This window comes from Danio aesculapii, chromosome 5 (genome assembly GCF_903798145.1).
Source record: "Danio aesculapii chromosome 5, fDanAes4.1, whole genome shotgun sequence".
Lineage (NCBI taxonomy): Eukaryota > Metazoa > Chordata > Actinopteri > Cypriniformes > Danionidae > Danio > Danio aesculapii.
This window is the reverse complement of record NC_079439.1, coordinates 12,768,066-12,787,285: the sequence shown is the minus strand read 5'-3', so window position 1 is coordinate 12,787,285 and position 19,220 is coordinate 12,768,066. Positions and strand designations below refer to the sequence as shown.

The window sequence follows — 19,220 nt, the reverse complement described above, 5'->3', positions numbered from 1 at the left end:
AACGAAATACAAGTATACACACATGAATTAAATAATGTCCAACATTTGTCATAAACAATGCACCTAGAATTCGCAAATTAACAAATTCTTGTTTTTCCTCCTGGTATGAGGGCCGAACCATCTTGCTGCACAATCTGTATGGCAGTGGAGAAAGGATAGCTGGCAGAGTTGTTAAAGCACCATCTCCAAAGTGGAATCTCCAAGGCTGTCTTTATATCAAACAGAAAAAAAAAACAATAATTAACTCAAAACAAGCCTCTCATATCACAGGTGAAATGCTACAAACTGGGATTAAAACAGAGTTGTTATGCAGTATTGTCTCACCAGATTAAATGTTTGCTTGAACTGGTAGATCCAAGGCTCTCTTCTTTTTTGCAATACGAGAGGATCCGCAGTAATGCATCTCCCCAAACCTCAAAAAGTTTCTTTGGTGTGTGGGTATAAAATACCTGTCCTGAGCAATCTAAAAATAAATAAACAAAAACAGCACTTAAATCCACGCCATGCAAACAGTACACTGGATTTATTGAAGGGATATTTTACACAAAAATGGAAATTCTGTCATCATTAATTCACCCTCCCCTTGTTCTAAATCACTCCTCAGATGAACACAAAACATGATATTTTGAACAATATAGGTAACTAAACCATTCTTGGTCCACAGTGAAATTCCAAAGCATTTTTGTCTTCTGTTGAAGTCTGTTGGGGACTATTAAGTTTTTGATTTGCTTTGTCCTTTAAAGTTATCAATTGTGGTCAGCAGAAATAAATAAAAATCAATCAACAACTTGAGGGTGAGTAAATGATGAATACACCCAAAACTCTGTGAAACACCCATACACTACGGCCAATTTAGTTTATTAAATTTACCTATACTGCATGCGTTTAGACTGTGAGGGACATGCAAACGTCACACAGCAATGCCAACTGACCCAGCTCCAGGACATGATGGATTCGCCTCTGCTGCTGAATGAGTGTTTCACCGATTTTTGGGTGTATTCATCATTTACTCACCCTCAAGTTTTTGATTTATTTTTATTTTTTTTCTGCTGAGCACAAATGATAACTTAAAGGACAAATCAAATCAAAAACTTGATAGTGCCCACTGACTTCAACAGAGGAGAAAATGCTATGGACTTTCACACCAAGAATGGTTTAGTTACCTACTCCTCCATATACCAAATGATGTTCGCTTCAACCTTAAAACAGAAATTTTAAATTTGCACATGTATGCCGGACCAAATAACAACAAAAATCATGTACTTACCCAGTTTAGCAACGGAGAAAAGATAACACGAAGGCTGGAAGTGGTCATCTCCAGGGGTACTTTAAACAGATAAAGAGAAAAAAAAACTATGAAAATGTGCACTTTTAGCTGCATGATTAGTATTTTATGCGAGTTGTTAAGGTGCATCACATTTGCAAATTAGGTCCATTTTACATGGTCAACTGTGCACTGATGTTCATCAGTGTGCTTAATTTTCATGCTTGCAAAAAAGTCAAACTCCTGATAACAAATTTCTACTGAAATAGCTGGAACCTGTCAGTAAATTTTCATAATGCAATAATTAATATAAATAGGTTAATTTCTGTAATATCTCAATTTATTTAGTCAAATGTTCCAGGAGTGAAGTTCTGAACTGTGCTTAGACTCTATATCAGTCATCTGTACTTACCTGTGGCCTCATGCCTGATACAGAGTCTAATACCAAATTCACACTGAAATAAGGCACAGAAACACTTTTGAAAGAGGCATTTGTGTCTTTACACTCTACCGGTGCTGTTCAAAGAAGTATAAATGCATTTACAGAAGAATTACAAATGTATAATTTGATTTTAAGACATATGGTGATGTAAAGACACCTTTACAGTATATGATACAGCTTAAGTGTGTGTATCTGTGCATTTTACATCATGTACATATTACAAAATACAGAGCTGTTGTTTTATTACCTTTCTCAACAAGATTATCAAGGAGGATTAAAGCTCGCTCTGTCCAGAGCAACCTACAATAAACAAACAAACAAAAAATAAAATAAACCACAAATTAACATAAGCTGACAGACAACATTTATCAGTTAAGTGGTCATAGCATCACTAAAATCTCACCTGAATTGAAAACTGGGCAAGGACAATGGATGTTTAAGGGCTTTGTATTATTGTTTATTAGCATATATTACTACTATTATTATACAAAAGCTTAAGCTTATATTTAATTGTTGTATGACATATATAACCGATTAAACATTAATATTAGCATCTAACATTATCCGGGTTGTGGTTTCATCCCTGTAGGTTAGTATAAGATGTAGGGAAAATGCAATTTTCAGGGCCTTCAATATAGTACACACAAACAGTAATAATAACATTTAACTTTCAATAGTTAATAATCAAGTACCTTAAAATGGATAATGAATCTTCTTTTGGTAAAAGATGATGTAGCAAGCTTCTGCTCTGCTCTTGTCCAGGAGGATAACTCTCTCACGTTGCGATCCATTCAGCGCCCTCTAGCGGCGAATAATAACCAATAATAATATAATGCTCGGATTCCGTACTTCTTGGGAAAACCAGCAACTTCCTGAACAAAATGTAGCACATAAATGTGTCTATATTAGCATTAAGTTGTTACAATATGGTTTCCTAGCGAAAGGACAGTGTTTTTAAGACAACATAACATACCTTCAACAAGACTGGACGCGACTCCGGTTTGATGTCTCTGCTGGGTCCTAAAGACAAAAATGACGGCGGAACGTCTCAAATACGTGTATCATTTCCTCCAAAACAACTGTAGAGACGAACACGGAGGTCGAGAAAGCGTTTTTATCCGCATATAGATCGGCTATGAAGCGCGCACGCTTGTATCATCAATAATTAAGAGTCCAGGTGAAACAGATATAAAAAAACATGACACGAAGAGGCAATTTGCTGCATTTCTGCTCTAATTTACTGCATTAGAGCTAGCATAAACTTTATAACGCAAGAGCAACATCACGTACGCATATTGATACAGCGGTTCTGTGTCAGTTCAATCAGTTGACTGTTGAAATTCAAAAATTGTAACCCAACTGGTTGAGTTATTAAATAAATAACCCAATAAAGGATTAAAATAACCCAACAAAGCACCAAATATTTTTAACTCAACCATTGGGTTAAATAAATAACCCAACGTTTTTTAGAGTGTAGTTAAGCCTTTAAATGTCACTTTAAGCTGTATAGAAGTGTCTTGAAAAATATCTAGTCAAATATTATTTACTGTCATCATGACAAAGATAAAATAAATCAGTTATTAGAGATGAGTTATTAAAACTATTATGTTTAGAAATGTGTTGAAAAAAAATCTTCTCTCCGTTATACAGAAATTGGGGGAAAAAATAAACAGAGGGGCCAATAATTCTGACCTCAACTGTAGGTGAATTAGATAAACTAATTCTATTAGTTTGTGTGTGTGTCTGTGTGAATGCGAGTGTGTGTGTGTGTGTTCCCCAATACTGGGTTGTGGCTGGAAGGGCATCTGCTGCATAAAACATATAGAGTCAATGGTGCTCTTTCTTACTTTCAGTATTGTTCCTTTGGGTTCCCTTAAGGTTCACTGAAAAAAGTATTGCATGCAAAACTGTTGCAAACAATTTATTTGTGTTGAATTTAAACAAACAAATGAAATTGAGCAATATTCAACTTAATTTGTTTAAATTCAACACAAATAAATTGTTTACAACCACTTAACGTAAAAAAAATTGAGTAAATCCAAGGAATCATCTTTGAATAATTTTTTTCAGTGTTGTTGCCTTTCACCTCTTGTGTTCATCATGTATACTAATGATTGTCTAAGTATGCATGGGAACTGTCGTGTCATAAAATATGCTGATGATTCGGTGATTGTGAGTCTCCTCCATGATCAGGATTTGGGGCATGGTACTGTTGTGGAAGAATTTACCTCCTGGTGTGATAGATTTTCTCTCCAGTTGAATGTAAATAAAACAAAAGACATGGTGATGGATTACAGGAAGGCTCCTCCTACCCCTAGCATAACAACTATTAAAGGCTTGGGCATTGAAATTGTTGACAAAGATAAATATCTAGCGGTCGTTATTGACAATATGTTGACATTTCAACTCCCAGGTTGTCTATAAAAAAGTTCAACAAAGACTTTTTCTGAGGAAACTTAGATCCTTTCAGGTTTGTACCTCTATGATGACACTGTTTTATAAACAATTTATAGAATCTGTTGCATCTTTCTGCATTGTAGCTTGGTACGGTAATCTTAGTGTGTCAAATAAGAACAGGTTAAGTAGACTGGTGAAGGTGGCAGACAAGATCATCAGTTTTAACCAAACTGGTTCAATGGTAATTTACCATAATTATGTTTTATAGAGAGCTCAGGGTATCCTATGCACCCCGGATCACCCATTGTTCTCTGTGTTTCAGCTGCTGCCATCAGGACGCCGTTTTAGAGTTCTAGAAATTAACTAGAAATTATTTTATAATGGAGGCCCTTAGGTCATTAAATGAGTCCAGGGAGGAGGGAGATGCACCTACAACATGATGTATTGTATGTGGTGTGGTAATATTTTGTTAATGTATACGTGGAACCTCGCCTGTGATACAATTTTAGTTTTCCTAAATGGGATAATATAGATGAGTCTGAGTCTGATATGGAATAGTTGGCGGTTCATTCCGCTGTGGTGACCCCTGATAAATAAGGAACTAAGTCTTAAAAACATTTTCATTTGTAGACTTGATTGTACACTAATTGAATAATTGCCCACTATTGTGACCGTACCGTCACCTTAATGATCTTTTGGTTTGTTTTCTGACCTTTTGCGCAGCACCAATAAATCTGACTCACAGTGCGGAGACTGATCATGTTTTAAACTTCTCTCTTTCTCTCCAGTCGGAGGAAGGATAAGCTGCGGATCCCAAGCGGCTGGCTGTGTCATCTGGCTCCTGAGCTCATCCGTCAGCTTTCCCCCGAGACGGCAGAAAACCAGCTTCCCTTCTCCAAACAGTCTGACGTCTTTGCCTTTGGGTGGGTTTGGCTATGTCCCGCTCACAGCTTTCACCCCTCACTGCTCCTCTTCCTTTTGTCACACAGGGAACTAACTGAATTAATTTTTACTCACAGAAATGTATTTCTGCTTCAGTTGTACCTTTATAGCATCAGCGTTTGGGGATGTTAAGCATGTTTAGATGCAAAGTTTTAAATCTTATTGAAAAAGGTGTAAATGCCAATGTATTTGGTAGAAAATATAGAATTAATGGTCACACTTTACAATAAGGTTTCATTGGTTAATGTATTTACTGTTATGAACTAATTAAGAACAATACTTGTACAGCATTTATTAATGATAGCTCAACATTTGCTTGTGCATTATTAACATCCAAATTAACATTAGTTTATTCACTGTGAGAATAATAAACAACTGTATGCCAATGTTAACTAAGACAGACCAAGACTGTAGTTAATGTATTGTTCATTGTTTGTTGATGGTAGTAAATGCACTAACTAACATTTCAAGAGTTCACACTTAGCTGATAATCAATAAAGCGTATTTGGCATGCTGTCCCGGGAGAGAGCCCTGAGCTCGTAATATCCTCGAGCCCGGGGCTCCCTCCCGTTAGAAGGGCGAGAGCGGAGTTCGAGCTCAGGTAGGTCTCGAGGAATCCCCTGCATGTCGCCGCGTGAGAAGTGTAAACTAGTGTTGTTTTCGGTGATAATTTGGTTTAGTCGATTGGCTATAGTTTGTTTTTGATCATAAGCACGTGATCCTCTCGAAATTAGTTTATAAAAAAACACACTAACTAAATCAACCTTATTGTAAAGTGTTACCAAATTAACATTCTTACGTCCTTTAGAAGTTATTTATGAGCTAAGGGTATTTGGACATAACATATAATAGTTTTGTGTGCGTGTAACCAGTGGATGGGCGAAAGAACAACTGAAGATCACTGCAATTGATTATTTATTGCCCATACTTCTAGTGAAGGGCGTCACGGTGGTGCAGTGGGTAGCACTATCACCTCACAGCAAGAAGGTCACTTGTTCGAGCCTCGGCTGGGTCAGTTGGCATTTCTGTGTGGAGTTTGCATGTTCTCCCTGTGTCCGCGTGGGTTTCCTCCGGGTGCTCTGGTTTCCCCCACAAGTCCAAAGACATGCGGTACAGGTGAATTGGGTAGGCTGAATTGTCCGTAGTGTATGAGTGTGAATGAGAGTGTATGGGTGTTTCCCTGGAACCTCATGGGTTGCAGCTGGAAGGGCGTCCGATGTGTAAAACATATGCTGGATTAGTTGGCGGTTCATTCCGCTTTGGCGACCCCAGATTGATGAATGAATAAATGAACTTCCAGTGACAACAATTAAAAAAGTGTTATACAGTGAAATAAAATAATATAAAATAATATAATATAAAATAATATAATATAATATAATATAATATAATATAATATAATATAATATAATATAATATAATATAATATAATATAATACAATATAATATAATACAATATAATATAATATAATATAATATAATATAATATAATATAATATAATATAATATAAAGTAATATAATATAATATAATATAATATAATATAATATAATATAATATAATATAATATAATACAATATAATATAATACAATATAATATAATATAATATAATATAATATAATATAATATAATATAATATAATATAATATAAAGTAATATAATATAATATAATATAATATAATATAATATAATATAATATAATATAATACAATATAATATAATACAATATAATATAATGTAATATAATATAATATAATATAATATAATATAAAGTAATATAATATAATATAATATAATATAATATAATATAATATAATATAATATAATACAATACAATATAATATAATATAATATAAAATAATATAAAATAATATAATATAATATAATACAATATAATATAATACAATATAATATAATATAATATAATATAATATAATATAAAATAATATAATATAATATAATATAAAATAATATAATATAATATAATATAATATAATATAATATAATATAATATAATATAATATAATATAATACAATATAATATAATACAATATAATATAATATAATATAATATAATATAAATAATAATATAATATAATATAATATAAAATAATATAATATAATATAATATAATATAATACAAAATATAATATAATATAATATAATATAATATAATATAATATAATATAATATAATATAATATAATATAATATAATATAATATAATATAATATAATATAATATAATATAATATAATATAAGATTTCTGTGTGGAGTTTGCATGTTCTCCCCGTGTTTGCGTGGGTTTCCTCTGGGTGCTCCAGTTTCCCCCAGTCCAAAGACATGTGGTACAGGTGAATTGGGTAAGCTAAATTGTCCATAGTGTATGAGTGTGAATGAATGTGTAAGGGTGTTTTCCAGTGATGGGTTGCAGCTGGAAGAGCAAACGCTGCATAAAACATATGCTGGATAAGTTAGCGGTTCATTCCTCTGTGGCGACCCCTGATTAATAAAGGGACTAAGCCGAAAAGAAAATGAATGAATGAATAATATAGACGTCACGGCGCAGTGGGTAGCACTACCACCTCACAGCAATAAGGTCCCTGGTTTGAGCCCCGTGTTCACGTGGGTTTCCCCCACAGTCCCCCACAAGCGCTATAGGTGAATTGAATAAGCTAAATTGGCCGTAGTGTATAAGCGTACGTCTGCGTCAAACATATGCCAGAGTAATTGGCGGTTCATTCCACAGTGGCGATCCCTGATAAATCAATGACTAAGCTGAAAAATAGCTGAATTTTTTTAAAGTGGAGCTCCTTTAAAATTGGAGTTCCTTTAAAACAGCATCATAAGAGAATGATGAAATCACAATACTAAAAACTTCCAGAATATGGCCTGCTAAGCATGAGTTTTATCACAGAATTGATTGGCTCAATACTCATATCCACACGGGACGCCACACAGCACGGATTCTCCATCTGCACTTCTCTCTACCTAACTCTGGCCTTTCCAGAGGCAGTGCGTGTGCGGGCCAAATGAATAAAACAATGGATGGATGGTTGACGAAAGGAAGGAATGCTGCTCTGTTGGGTCCTAACACAATTGCGTCCTCAGCTGTTCTCTCCATATGGAGGCTCTGTCACACTGTCAGTCTATGGAAGGCGAGTACAAGCTGTCCAGCTGGTCAAACTGAGGGACTTTACCTAGAGGTGACCCTACAGACATTCTGACGCTTGTCCCTTCTGCCCATTCACTTCCGTTGTTCTCTGCCACTGCCGTTTTTTTTTCAGCTGAACGTTCACAATGGCTTATGAAAGCAGCTGTGAGATATTTTATGCACGTTTTGTGCTTGTATTTATTGACACATTATGATGAAGTCTGTATATAGAGTTGAAGTGAATTATTAACCCTCCTGAATTATTAGCCCCCCTAAATTCCACAATATCTGTTAAACAGAAAGAAGATTTTTTGAACACATGTTTAAACATAATAGTTTTTATAACCAGTGGTGGAAAGAGTACTGAAAAATCTTACTTGCCTAAAAACGTAGTCCAAGTAGAGTAAAAGTATCTGTTGTAAATATTACTCAAAGTATGAGTAAAAAAGTAGCCCTTTCAAAAGAGTAGTGAGTTACGCTGTAAAAAGCTGATGCATTTACATGTAATTTGTGTAAACGTAACATTCTGTAGTGCATTTAGTTAATGCCCAGCAGGCACACAGCGTAATAAGATATTAATACTAGATTAAATTTAGGTTGTGACGTCAGGTGACCAAAATTCAATGTCTAGCCAGCGTCTAAGGACAGCGTTATTTTGACGTCAAATAACGTTATTATTTGGTTGTGTCACGGTTGATGGGTTTGTGTGTTCTTTCTGTATGTTATGTGTTATGCCTTGTGTGTTGTCGTGTGCGAGGGTGTGTGATTTGTTTACCTTTTGTGTGACGGCGTGCTTTCTATCAGCTGACTTAATCATCCTCCAGCTGATCCTTGTTTGCTGACTATATATTCAGCCTGTGGTTACTGCTGGTTATCAGTCCGTTGTTTGTCCTTGTTCCTGTCTATTGTTCCCCAGATTCCCCCGCTGTCCGTTGATGTCTTCGTGGTGACCTGTGACTTTCTTTTGTTGTGTGCTTTCTTGTAGCCAGAGCATCCTGTGGTATCCTTTGATACTTCTTCCTTTGTTCATTATTAAATTTACTTGCTTTTGGATCCTCTGTCTAAGTCTCGTGACAGGTTGATTTTAGGTTGCCTTAGAAAGTGACCAAAATCCAATGTGGAGCCAACCTCTTAAACCAACATCATATTGACGTCAAATACTGACATTTATTTGTCAGGTATGGCAACCAAAATCCAACATCTGATAGCATCATAGTGGTAACATCCACACAACGACAAGCTGTATCATCATAAAACGTTGATGTTTGGTTGATTTTAGGTTGGATAGTGATGTCAGCCTGTCGGTGAGTTCTGATGTCAACACAATTTTCATTTCCAAATAAAATGCAACGTCCCCACGAGGTTGGGATACAACGTCAATCTGATGTCATGTTGACGTCTTGTGCCTGCTGGGTGTTTAAGGCCATTTCGGTTGTCATACAGTAAACATCCATCATCTTCTCATCAGTGACATGCATCTAAACAGTCTTTAGGTCAATGCATGTAAAGATTTTGGACATCTTCTTGGACAATTTTAATGCTACCAAACAGTTTGCAGCAATTATAAATCACCATGTCTTGAGGTTGTTTAGTATGATGCGAATTTCCTTCTATGTGTGATTTGATTGGACAGGACTGATTTGTCTAATCCCCATAGACAGGAAAAAATAAAGTAGTGACTGCAGGTTGAAGGAAAGTAGTGGAGTAAAAGTACAGATACTGCACTAAAAATGAACTTAAGGGAAAGTAGAAGTACACATTTTTTAAACTACTTAGTAAATTACAATTTCTGAGTGTAATTTGTTACTTTACACCACTGATAATAACTAATTTCTAATAACTGATTTCTTTTATCTTTGTCATGATGATAGTACATAATATTTGACTGAATATTAGATATTCAGCTTAAAGTTACATTTAAAGGTTTAACTAGGTTAACGACGGTTTGTTCTGTAGTTTAGTGCAATGTAAACACATCATGCTAACTCATTCAGCACAGTTTTTTAAACATGCAAATAAATGACACCATTGAGTGCAAATCCTTTTTTTTTTGTATTGAATTTCTCTTCAGTACTGCAAAAGGCAGTTCTTTTTCCTCACCAATTTCAACAAGCTGCACATTTTAACGTTTGGTTTTAAATTGCAGAGCTCGGATGATTGGGCTTTTCAGCAGCGCTCTTCATTCAATGATTGTTAATTAGCTTTTAAGTGTGGTTTAGTAAACTTTAACATGAGCATGCTCTTTAGGGCAGAACACTCGTTTTTTTCAGAAGTCAGACTCATTTGTTAATTATCTTGGATGACTTCTGACTGTATCGGCGATGGGGATGCAAAGTGACGTCGTGCAGCAGAAGTGCTTTAAAGCTTTTCAACTGCTTTATTGCGGCTCCTCAGGGAGGCCTGTGGCGCTCTCCACATGTGCTCTTACACACACACTCCAGCTTATACGTGTGAGTAGCTCTATCTGACTTTTTGTTTAGTTTCAGATAAACAAATTATAATTCAGATCTGTTTATGTAATGAATGTTTATAAATACTATCATTCATTCATTTTCTTTTCAGCTTAGTTCCTTTATTCATCAAGGGTCGCCACAGCAGAATGAACCACCAACTTATCCAGAATATGTTTTACACAGCGAATGCCCTTCACACAGAAATGCCAACTGACCCAGCCAAGACTCGAACAAGCAACCTTCTTGCTTTGAGGCGACAGTGCTGACCACTGAGCCACCATGTCACCCCCTATAAATAGTCACCATGTATAGGGGGTGACACCACCATGTCACCCCCTATAAATTTTCAAATTTACAGTATAACAAAACAACGAGGCCTGTCACAATAAGGAATTTTTGTTGTGCGATATATCATCACAGAAGTTGTTGCGATAAGCGATATTATTATCATTTTAAGATCATTTTTGCTACTAATTATATAATGATTATATAACAGCATAATAATGCAAATAGCCATTAACATTATCATTCTTAAGGTTTTTATTTAGATTCTAAAATTTGGTGTTAAAAAGGTAAATGTCCTATTGTACATACTACTAAATGTCCTATTAGGTAAATGTCCTATTATAAACTTTGACAGCGGTAAGGTCGAATGTAAACGTCATTGTTAAATAAATTTAACGTTATTTGTGAAACTTTAAATATAAATTGCAATGCCTAAAAATTATTGAGGTCATCTGCAAGTATTTACACAATAAGTCGATTTATTGATTATTGTAACAGGCCTAAAAACAACACCTTTACAATACTGGATGTCTGCTGGATGTTTACAATCAAATGTAATGTTTAAGATCTTTTTTTTCTTCTACTTAAAATCTTGAATTGTAAGTAGAAGCTATACTGTATGCAAGATGTATATTGTACCATAACGTCATAAACCAAAAAATCACAGTAAAGTCTATTATATAAAGGTGTCGTAGAATGAAAATCTGTATATAGCTAGGCATAGCTAAATAGTGTTGGGCATGTACCTTTAAAAAAGTAGTTATAGTTACTAGTTACTTCTCACAAATAGTAACTGAGTTAGTAAATTAGTTACATAATTATAAAAGTAACTAATAGAGTGGAGGAACTATGACGTCGTCTTGTAGGCTAATCGGCTGCTAGCATAAAACTGGTTCCCTCGATAAAATTCCTATAGGATTTTCCCATAGGCTTTTTGAAGATTGCAAATAATAAGCACTTTGGTCAAACACAGTTCATTACACTTACACGTTTTGTCTAACCGGATAATCCTCACACAAAAATACAACTTATTAGCACTTTTGGATTTTAAATGCAAATGCAAGAATTGAAAAGCTAACATTCGGCTATAAACGGACTATAGTGCCTTCAGGTTGTCGCCTGTGACGTCAGCACCGACCTATCACAGACAACTTATCAAGCTTATTTTTAGAAGTATGGTCCATGACAAAGATTTACTCTCCCGGTTTATTATATTATAATCTATGCTATATATTATAAATATATACCCCTGTATAGACCTACGTGCCTTTTGGATGGTTTTTAATGTGGGAAATACATTTTGTTTTGCTTTACGGTTGTTGTAAAAAAATTTTTAACTGTATAAATGTGCCTACATAGTATTATCATAAGACATATTTAAATAAGTGTATCACTGTCTTACCTTAGTAACAGACAACAGAAATGAGGCGTTAGTGACAAGTCTATATGCCTGCAAGTTCCATCATGGACACAGAACAACATTCAATATTCTTTTTTTTTTGTCAGTACAGTGAAATACAGCCCATACGGTCACATATGCTATACATTTTAAGGAGGAGTGTAAATATTACAGTTATGACAGAGTTAAATGTGCTCAGATGAAGAAAAAAAGACGAAAAATCTATTGATTACCTTAAAATGACAGTTAATATGTGTGTATTTCTTACACCTTTATTCACATGTTTGCATTACTGAGAGCAGGGAAGAGACAGGCTGCACTGGTAAGCTGTATCACCGTAATATCGTTTAATTAAAATAAATGATCAACTAATTAATCTGTCGTGACTGTCTTTAAAAGTTCAATTTCAATTCAGTTTACCTTTATTTGTATAGCGCTTTTACAATGTAGATCGTGTCAAAGCAGCTTCACATAGAAGATTATAGTAAATTGAAACAGTGTAGTTCAGTTTTCAGTGTTTAAGTTCAGTTCAGTTTAGCTCAGTTCAGTGTGGTTTAATAATCACTACTGAGAGTCCAAACACTGAAGAGCAAATCCATCGATGCGCAGCTCTACAAATCCAGAATCATGCAAGTCAGTGGCGACAGTGGCGAGGAAAAAACTTCACCAATTGGCGAAAGTGAAGAATTAAAAAATCTTGAGAGAAACCAAGCTCAGTTGGGCACGACCATTTCTCCTATGGCCAAACGTCTTGTGCAGAGCTGCAGTCTAGGCGCTGGAGAAGCTGGACTTCAGCGAGACTCGTCTGTCCCCGGAGCTTCACTGGAATCAGTCTCATGCTCTCCACTCCTCCATGACCACCACAGCAGCTGCTCAGGATACGGCCTGGTCCAGGATTATGGAAAGCTTGGGATCATCTTATCGTTGGTCTTGGATCGAATCAGTGGCGCTGCATAGTCTCTGAGGGCCTCGAGATGAGTATCCCCAGGTGGAAATAACGAATAAAGAGAATAATTAGCATAGCTGCTGTTCATAGTAAACATAAACGAGATGCGTGGAGCACGTTCGTGCATCATACCGCTAAGTGATGCCCTGAGTGTATGCTATTCCAGAGTTTGGGAGCCATAAATGAGAAGGCTTGACCCCCTTTACTCGACTTTGCTATTCTAGGTACTACCAGAAGCCCTGAGTTTTGAGATCTTAAAGAGCGGGTTGGATTGTAGCGAGACAGAAGGTTGGTTAGATGAACAGGAACTAGATAATTTAAAGCTGTGTAGGTAAGAAGCAATAATTTAAATTCAATATGAAACTTAACAGGCAGCCAGTATAAGAAGGATAAAATTGGGGTGATATGATCATATTTTCTAGACCTGGTAACAACTCTGGCAGCTTTTTTTTACTAGCTGAAGTTTGTTAATAGAGGATGCTGGGCAGCCAGCAAACAGAGCATTACAGTAATCCAGCCTAGAAGTCATGAAAGCATGGACTAGCTTTTCTGCATCTGCACAAGTGAAGGCATTATCTACATACAATATGAATTCCCAATTACAAAAACACTTCAAACTATAAAACACTATTCATGAAAATACTTAAATCACAGACAAATCCAAATGCCCAATGCAAGCGAGCTGCGTTCCAGACCAGTTCAGCTCGATGACGTATAATGTCTCTGACATTGTAGTCCCATTTAGAAACTTGATAGCAACCGTCTTTTTAAAGAAGCGTAACCGATTTAAAAAATCAAGAGTGTGATGTAACTGATGTGTTTTATGTTGTAAAATAAAACGCGAAAGTATCTGGAGTTTGTGTCAGCCACAAACCTTATTTAACTGAACTGAACTTATTTATTCAGAACTGAAAACCCATTGACTTTGGGACGAGGAACTGCTAAAATGCTAACTCGCTTCCGAGTTTTTGCATACAAATTGACGTCATAGTTCCTTCTGGGCAAGTAACTTTAAAAAAATCTAATTTGTCAAATGACTATCATTCATTCATTTTCTTTTTGGCTTTGTCCCTTTTTTAATCAGCGGTCGCCACAGCAGAATGAACCGCGTTGTTGAATGGCTATGAAATTAATATAAAACATTGTACACTAATCTACACTATTTTAATGTTGTTGTGGGACAATGTGAGAGACAACAGCAGCATGTCCTTAACCATATCTAGATATTATTTTGTTTAATTCGGTCTGAGTAATAAGTGTTTGCAGTGGAGAAAAATCAAGTTCAGACTCTTTTTTTTTTTTTTTTTTTTTTTTTTTTCCTGGGCATAAGTTGCATGATACATAAACAATTTTGCCGTTCACCTCAATGAGGGCAAAGTAGTGTTTATATTTCCAGTTTATTAAACAATTTATTTATAGTGCTATTATTCCGATCACTGGATATGGCAAAGTGTGAGTATTACATGCCATTGTTTCGTCATTCTCATGTAAATCCAATTAGTGTAAAATCCCAGTAAAAACAGCCCAACCAGAACAAAACTATTATGTTACACATGGGATCATAAATAGGCAGCATTTTATTGGCCACAACATTCCTAGTGAGCTTACAGCAATATCAGGTTTTTCCTTTTATTTTTAAGTTTATCTAAGGTTGTTTGTATTTACTATGTATGTGGGACTTTTATTTTGAAAACAGAAGAGTTCTCATCAGTAGGGTACATGCCGAAGCATGCTAATAGGACTTTGAATTTGCCAGTAACCTGGGTTAATCGTTTCCGGTGAATTGTATGCCAATGCAAAAATCGGCTCATTTAAGGTCTGTTTTCTTTAAAAATCAGTGATCTCCACTAGCTGAGTGATATCAGATATAAAGTGGGTCTCAGATTGTACACAAAGCACTGCATTAAATAACATTTCCCCCGCCATGTCTTTATAATATGAGCATTTATTTTACCCCATTATATTCAATAGAGCTTCTGCGCTAGCCTGCCGATTCTGACGGTCGAATGCCAAAGTTTATTTAACTGAATGTATTTTAATTACATTACAACATCGATGCTGTAAAAGGAACCATATAAAATGGAAAAAAATCACAATAACAGGTCAACTGAAGTTTATCAGTATGGGAAAAACACTAGCTCGGCATATACCCCGTTCACTGCTGGTCAGAGTGCAGAATGTGGTATATATGGCTTATTATTTTAATCAGATCCAGTCTGATGAGGCATGATGTCTGTTTTAATGTATCTTTTGTTAGTTAAACATATATTGTGAATTTTGACAAGTGCAGTTGAAGTCAGAATTTTTCGTCCCCCTTTGATTTTTTTTATTTGATTTTTTAAATATTTCCCAAATTATGCTTAACAGAATAAGGTAATTTTCACAGTATGTCTGATAATATTTTTTTCTTCTGGAGAATGTCTTATGTTTAGAAATGTGTTAAAAAAATCTTCTCTCCGTTAAACAAAAATTATAAATAAATAAAAAAACGGGTGCTAATAATTCAGGGGGGCTAATAATTCTGACTTCAACTGTATGTTTGTAATGAGGCAATAAACACACGTAAGCTGCTGAGAACAATTGTTAAATGCACTTTATCATTCTAAATATAGTTAAAAATCCACTTTTTTATAATTTCTTTGCTTATAAATGAGCTTATTAAACCATTTTGGAGAATTTTAGAACATACCGAAGCCTAGGTATAGGAAAACAATTTAACATATTGAACCAATGCATTTTTTTTGGCACCTTTTAGCTATAACTTGATAAAGCTGAAATTTAATAAAAGCTGATTTTAAGGAATTATATGATTTGTAAAAGGGATAGTTTACCCAAAAACTACCCAATTTTACTCAGAGACTTTTTTCTTCAGTAGAATATTACATGCTGTGGTTTTTTCACACCTTGGGCGATTCATTCATTCATTCATTTTCTTTTCGGCTTAGTCCCTTTATTAATCTGGGGCGCCACAGCGGAATGAACCACCAACTTATCCAGCATGTTATACGCATCAGATGCCCTTCCAGCTGCAACCCATCACTGGGAAACATCCACACTACGGTCAATTTTAACATATACCAATTCATCTGTACCACATGAACACGGGGAGAACAGGCAAACTCCACACAGAAATGCCCACTGACCCTGCCTAGGCTCGAACCAGCGACCTCCTTGCTGTGAGGCGAACGTGCTACCCACTGCGCCACTGTGTTGCCCGCTGGGCGATTCATAAAGAGTAAATCACAGTACATACTGGCGAAACAAAAACAAATCCTCTCGCATTTTATGAATAACTAAGGATCACATTTTCAGAAAAAAAAAATCCTCTATAATGTTCTACTGAAGGCAAAAATATGTGTGTTATGTTTTTCAGCACTATCTGGTATGAGCTCCATGCGCGCGAGTGGCCCTTTAAGAACCAGCCGGCTGAAGTCATTATCTGGCAGGTGGGAAGTGGAATGAAACCCAACTTAACTCAGATCGGCATGGGCAAGGAGATATCTGTGAGTTTTCATGTACTTTTCACAGCTTTTATATAAGCAAACTTATGAAAAACAATTGATTAGCTACTTTGCATTGGCAAAAGTGTCAATGATTTTTGCATAATGTCAATAGAGGTCAGTTTTTATTGTATACACATGGATGATTCTATAATTGCGGGTACATTTGGCATGGATAATGTTAAGGAAAAAACTCTTAATAAACAACAATTAATTCCCTAAATGGGTGACAGTAATGGAATTGACAGTAACAGAACTGACAATGTTTTAGCCAAACAGTCCACTTGCTAACATAAATGCTAAGATCACATGGCACTAATAAAGTCAGGATTCAAATATTTTTCAATCGCCCAATGTGTGATCAATAAAATATATGTTTCCCTTTGAAATTATGGGAACAGTATTGCCAGTTTACAAAATAACTGTAAGATCGTATTTAATTCAAATGTTGTCTATAAGAGAGAGCACACATCACCCAGCAAAATTTTTGTGTTTAATAGACGTCTAATAAACATAGACATCTTGACTAAAACAAGGCTAAACTTATGCTGTCAGTAAAAATCTGATAGACGTCTAAGATTAGCCCTAGTCTAGTTTTGACCTATTCTGAGAAGTCTATTAGATTGTCACTGACAACCCAAATTCAGCCTTGTTGTAGCCAAGATGACTATGTTTTAGAAACAAAAAAAAGTGCTTGCTGGACAAGGGGGTGGTAGGTCTATTTGAGGGCGGCTGTAGCCCCCCCCCAAAACCCCACCCCTGACTCCGGTCCTCACTTTGATTCATCCGTGATCAACCCACCCGCCACCCCTGGTCCTAACTTTACTCCAAGATCACCACTCCTAAACCACCTACAACCAAACGCCCCCTTTAGACCTGAGCCCCTTTACATGACAATCATAGAATCGCCTTTCAGTGTTTCACACCTTATCAGATACTGGAAGTGACATCATTGCACATTACTAAGTTGTGGGAGATAATTTAAAGGCAAAGTATGGTAGGGTGACAGAATTGATGCAAGATTTACGAACACATTTAGTTAGAATAAACCTTTTTTTTAAACAATTGAATGTTGTAGATTTAGTAAAATTACATTTTTAAGGATTTATAAATACAAGAAATAATTAAATATTGCGAAAAGAAAAGTAAAATGTAATATTTTGATTTCTCAACGATACATGATGGAAAGAAATACTAATTCGGACATCAAGAAATCATGATTTTGGAAATATAAGACACTTTTTACAGAAATGTTGTATTGTTATGGCATGTATGTAACGTCTTGTGATCTATGACAATAAGTAACAAATTTTATAAATAATCAAAGCCAAAAAAAAAGCCAAATATATATAATGCAGTTAGAGAATCCCTAATACAGTACATAGTCACCAGCCACTTTATTAGGTACACCTTGTTAAAGCAAATATCTAATCTGCCAATCACATGGCACCATTTAGGCATAAAGACGTAGTTAAGACTATCTGCTGAAGTTCAAAATAAGCATCAGAATGCAGAAAACAGGTGATTTTGAACATGGCATAGTGTAATATTTCCCCTTTAAAAAAGGCTGAACAAGGGAGCTGGTTGAAAACTGGACTGACACAGTTTTATTTACTAGAACTTCTAAGTTACATTGTAAAAGCGCTATAGAAATAAGTATGAATTGGATTGAATTGAAACGAACCCAATGAGGTCACTAAACTGAAATGGCCTCCAGTCACCAGATCTCAATCCAGTAGAGCATCTTTGGGATGTGCTGAAAGGGGAGATTTACATTATGGATGTGCAGGATTTTTCAGCAACTGTGTGATGCTGTCATGTTAATCCAGATCAATATCTCTGATGTCTCCAGCAACATGCTAAATCTATGTCATGAAGAATTAGGGCAATTCTAAAGGCAAATAGGGGGTCCAACCAAATGAGAGTGCCCCTAAAGGTCCAGTGAAGTGCTATGAAATGTGCGTTTGTGTTCGATGTGTGACATAATCTGAACTGAAACATGAAGGCGGGACAAAGTGTAGCTCCTCCCCCTTAAAAAACAGCCAATAGTGTATTGTTTTTATAACAGTTTTGCCGATAATGTATTGGAGGGGGCGGGGCATGTCAAATACTGAGAGCATTTGATTGGTTAGAAGATTTGATGAGAAACTGAAGTATAAAAAAAAATCATTGATCCACTTAGGCGGAAGTGACAAACTACAAGCTTTAGATGTGTATAGCTGCGTCCCAAATCGCATACTTATGCAGTATTCTATGCCATTTTGTAGTATAAATAGTGTAAGTAGTGTGTTCACCCTGAAAACTCTAAAAATAATAAGTGCACTTTAATTACCCGGATGATGCACTCATTCAGCTGATAAAATGACGTGTGGAATGATGGACACTTTACGCACTCAACGACCGCAGGTTTGCTCACGTAGCGGAAGGGGCAGAGCTATC

General features: G+C 35.5%; 1 protein-coding gene across 3 annotated transcripts in view; it reads left to right on the top strand.

Annotated features, from left to right (window-relative positions):
* Positions 1–19,220, top strand: part of ksr2 (kinase suppressor of ras 2) — a 248,940-nt gene that overhangs the window by 226,539 nt on the left and 3,181 nt on the right. For all 3 annotated transcript variants that reach the window (XM_056457390.1, XM_056457388.1, XM_056457387.1), the window contains exons 19-20: positions 4,892–5,026; positions 16,655–16,784. In XM_056457390.1, coding sequence (XP_056313365.1) covers positions 4,892–5,026; positions 16,655–16,784 — 265 coding nt within the window. The remainder of the gene's footprint in view (positions 1–4,891; positions 5,027–16,654; positions 16,785–19,220) is intronic.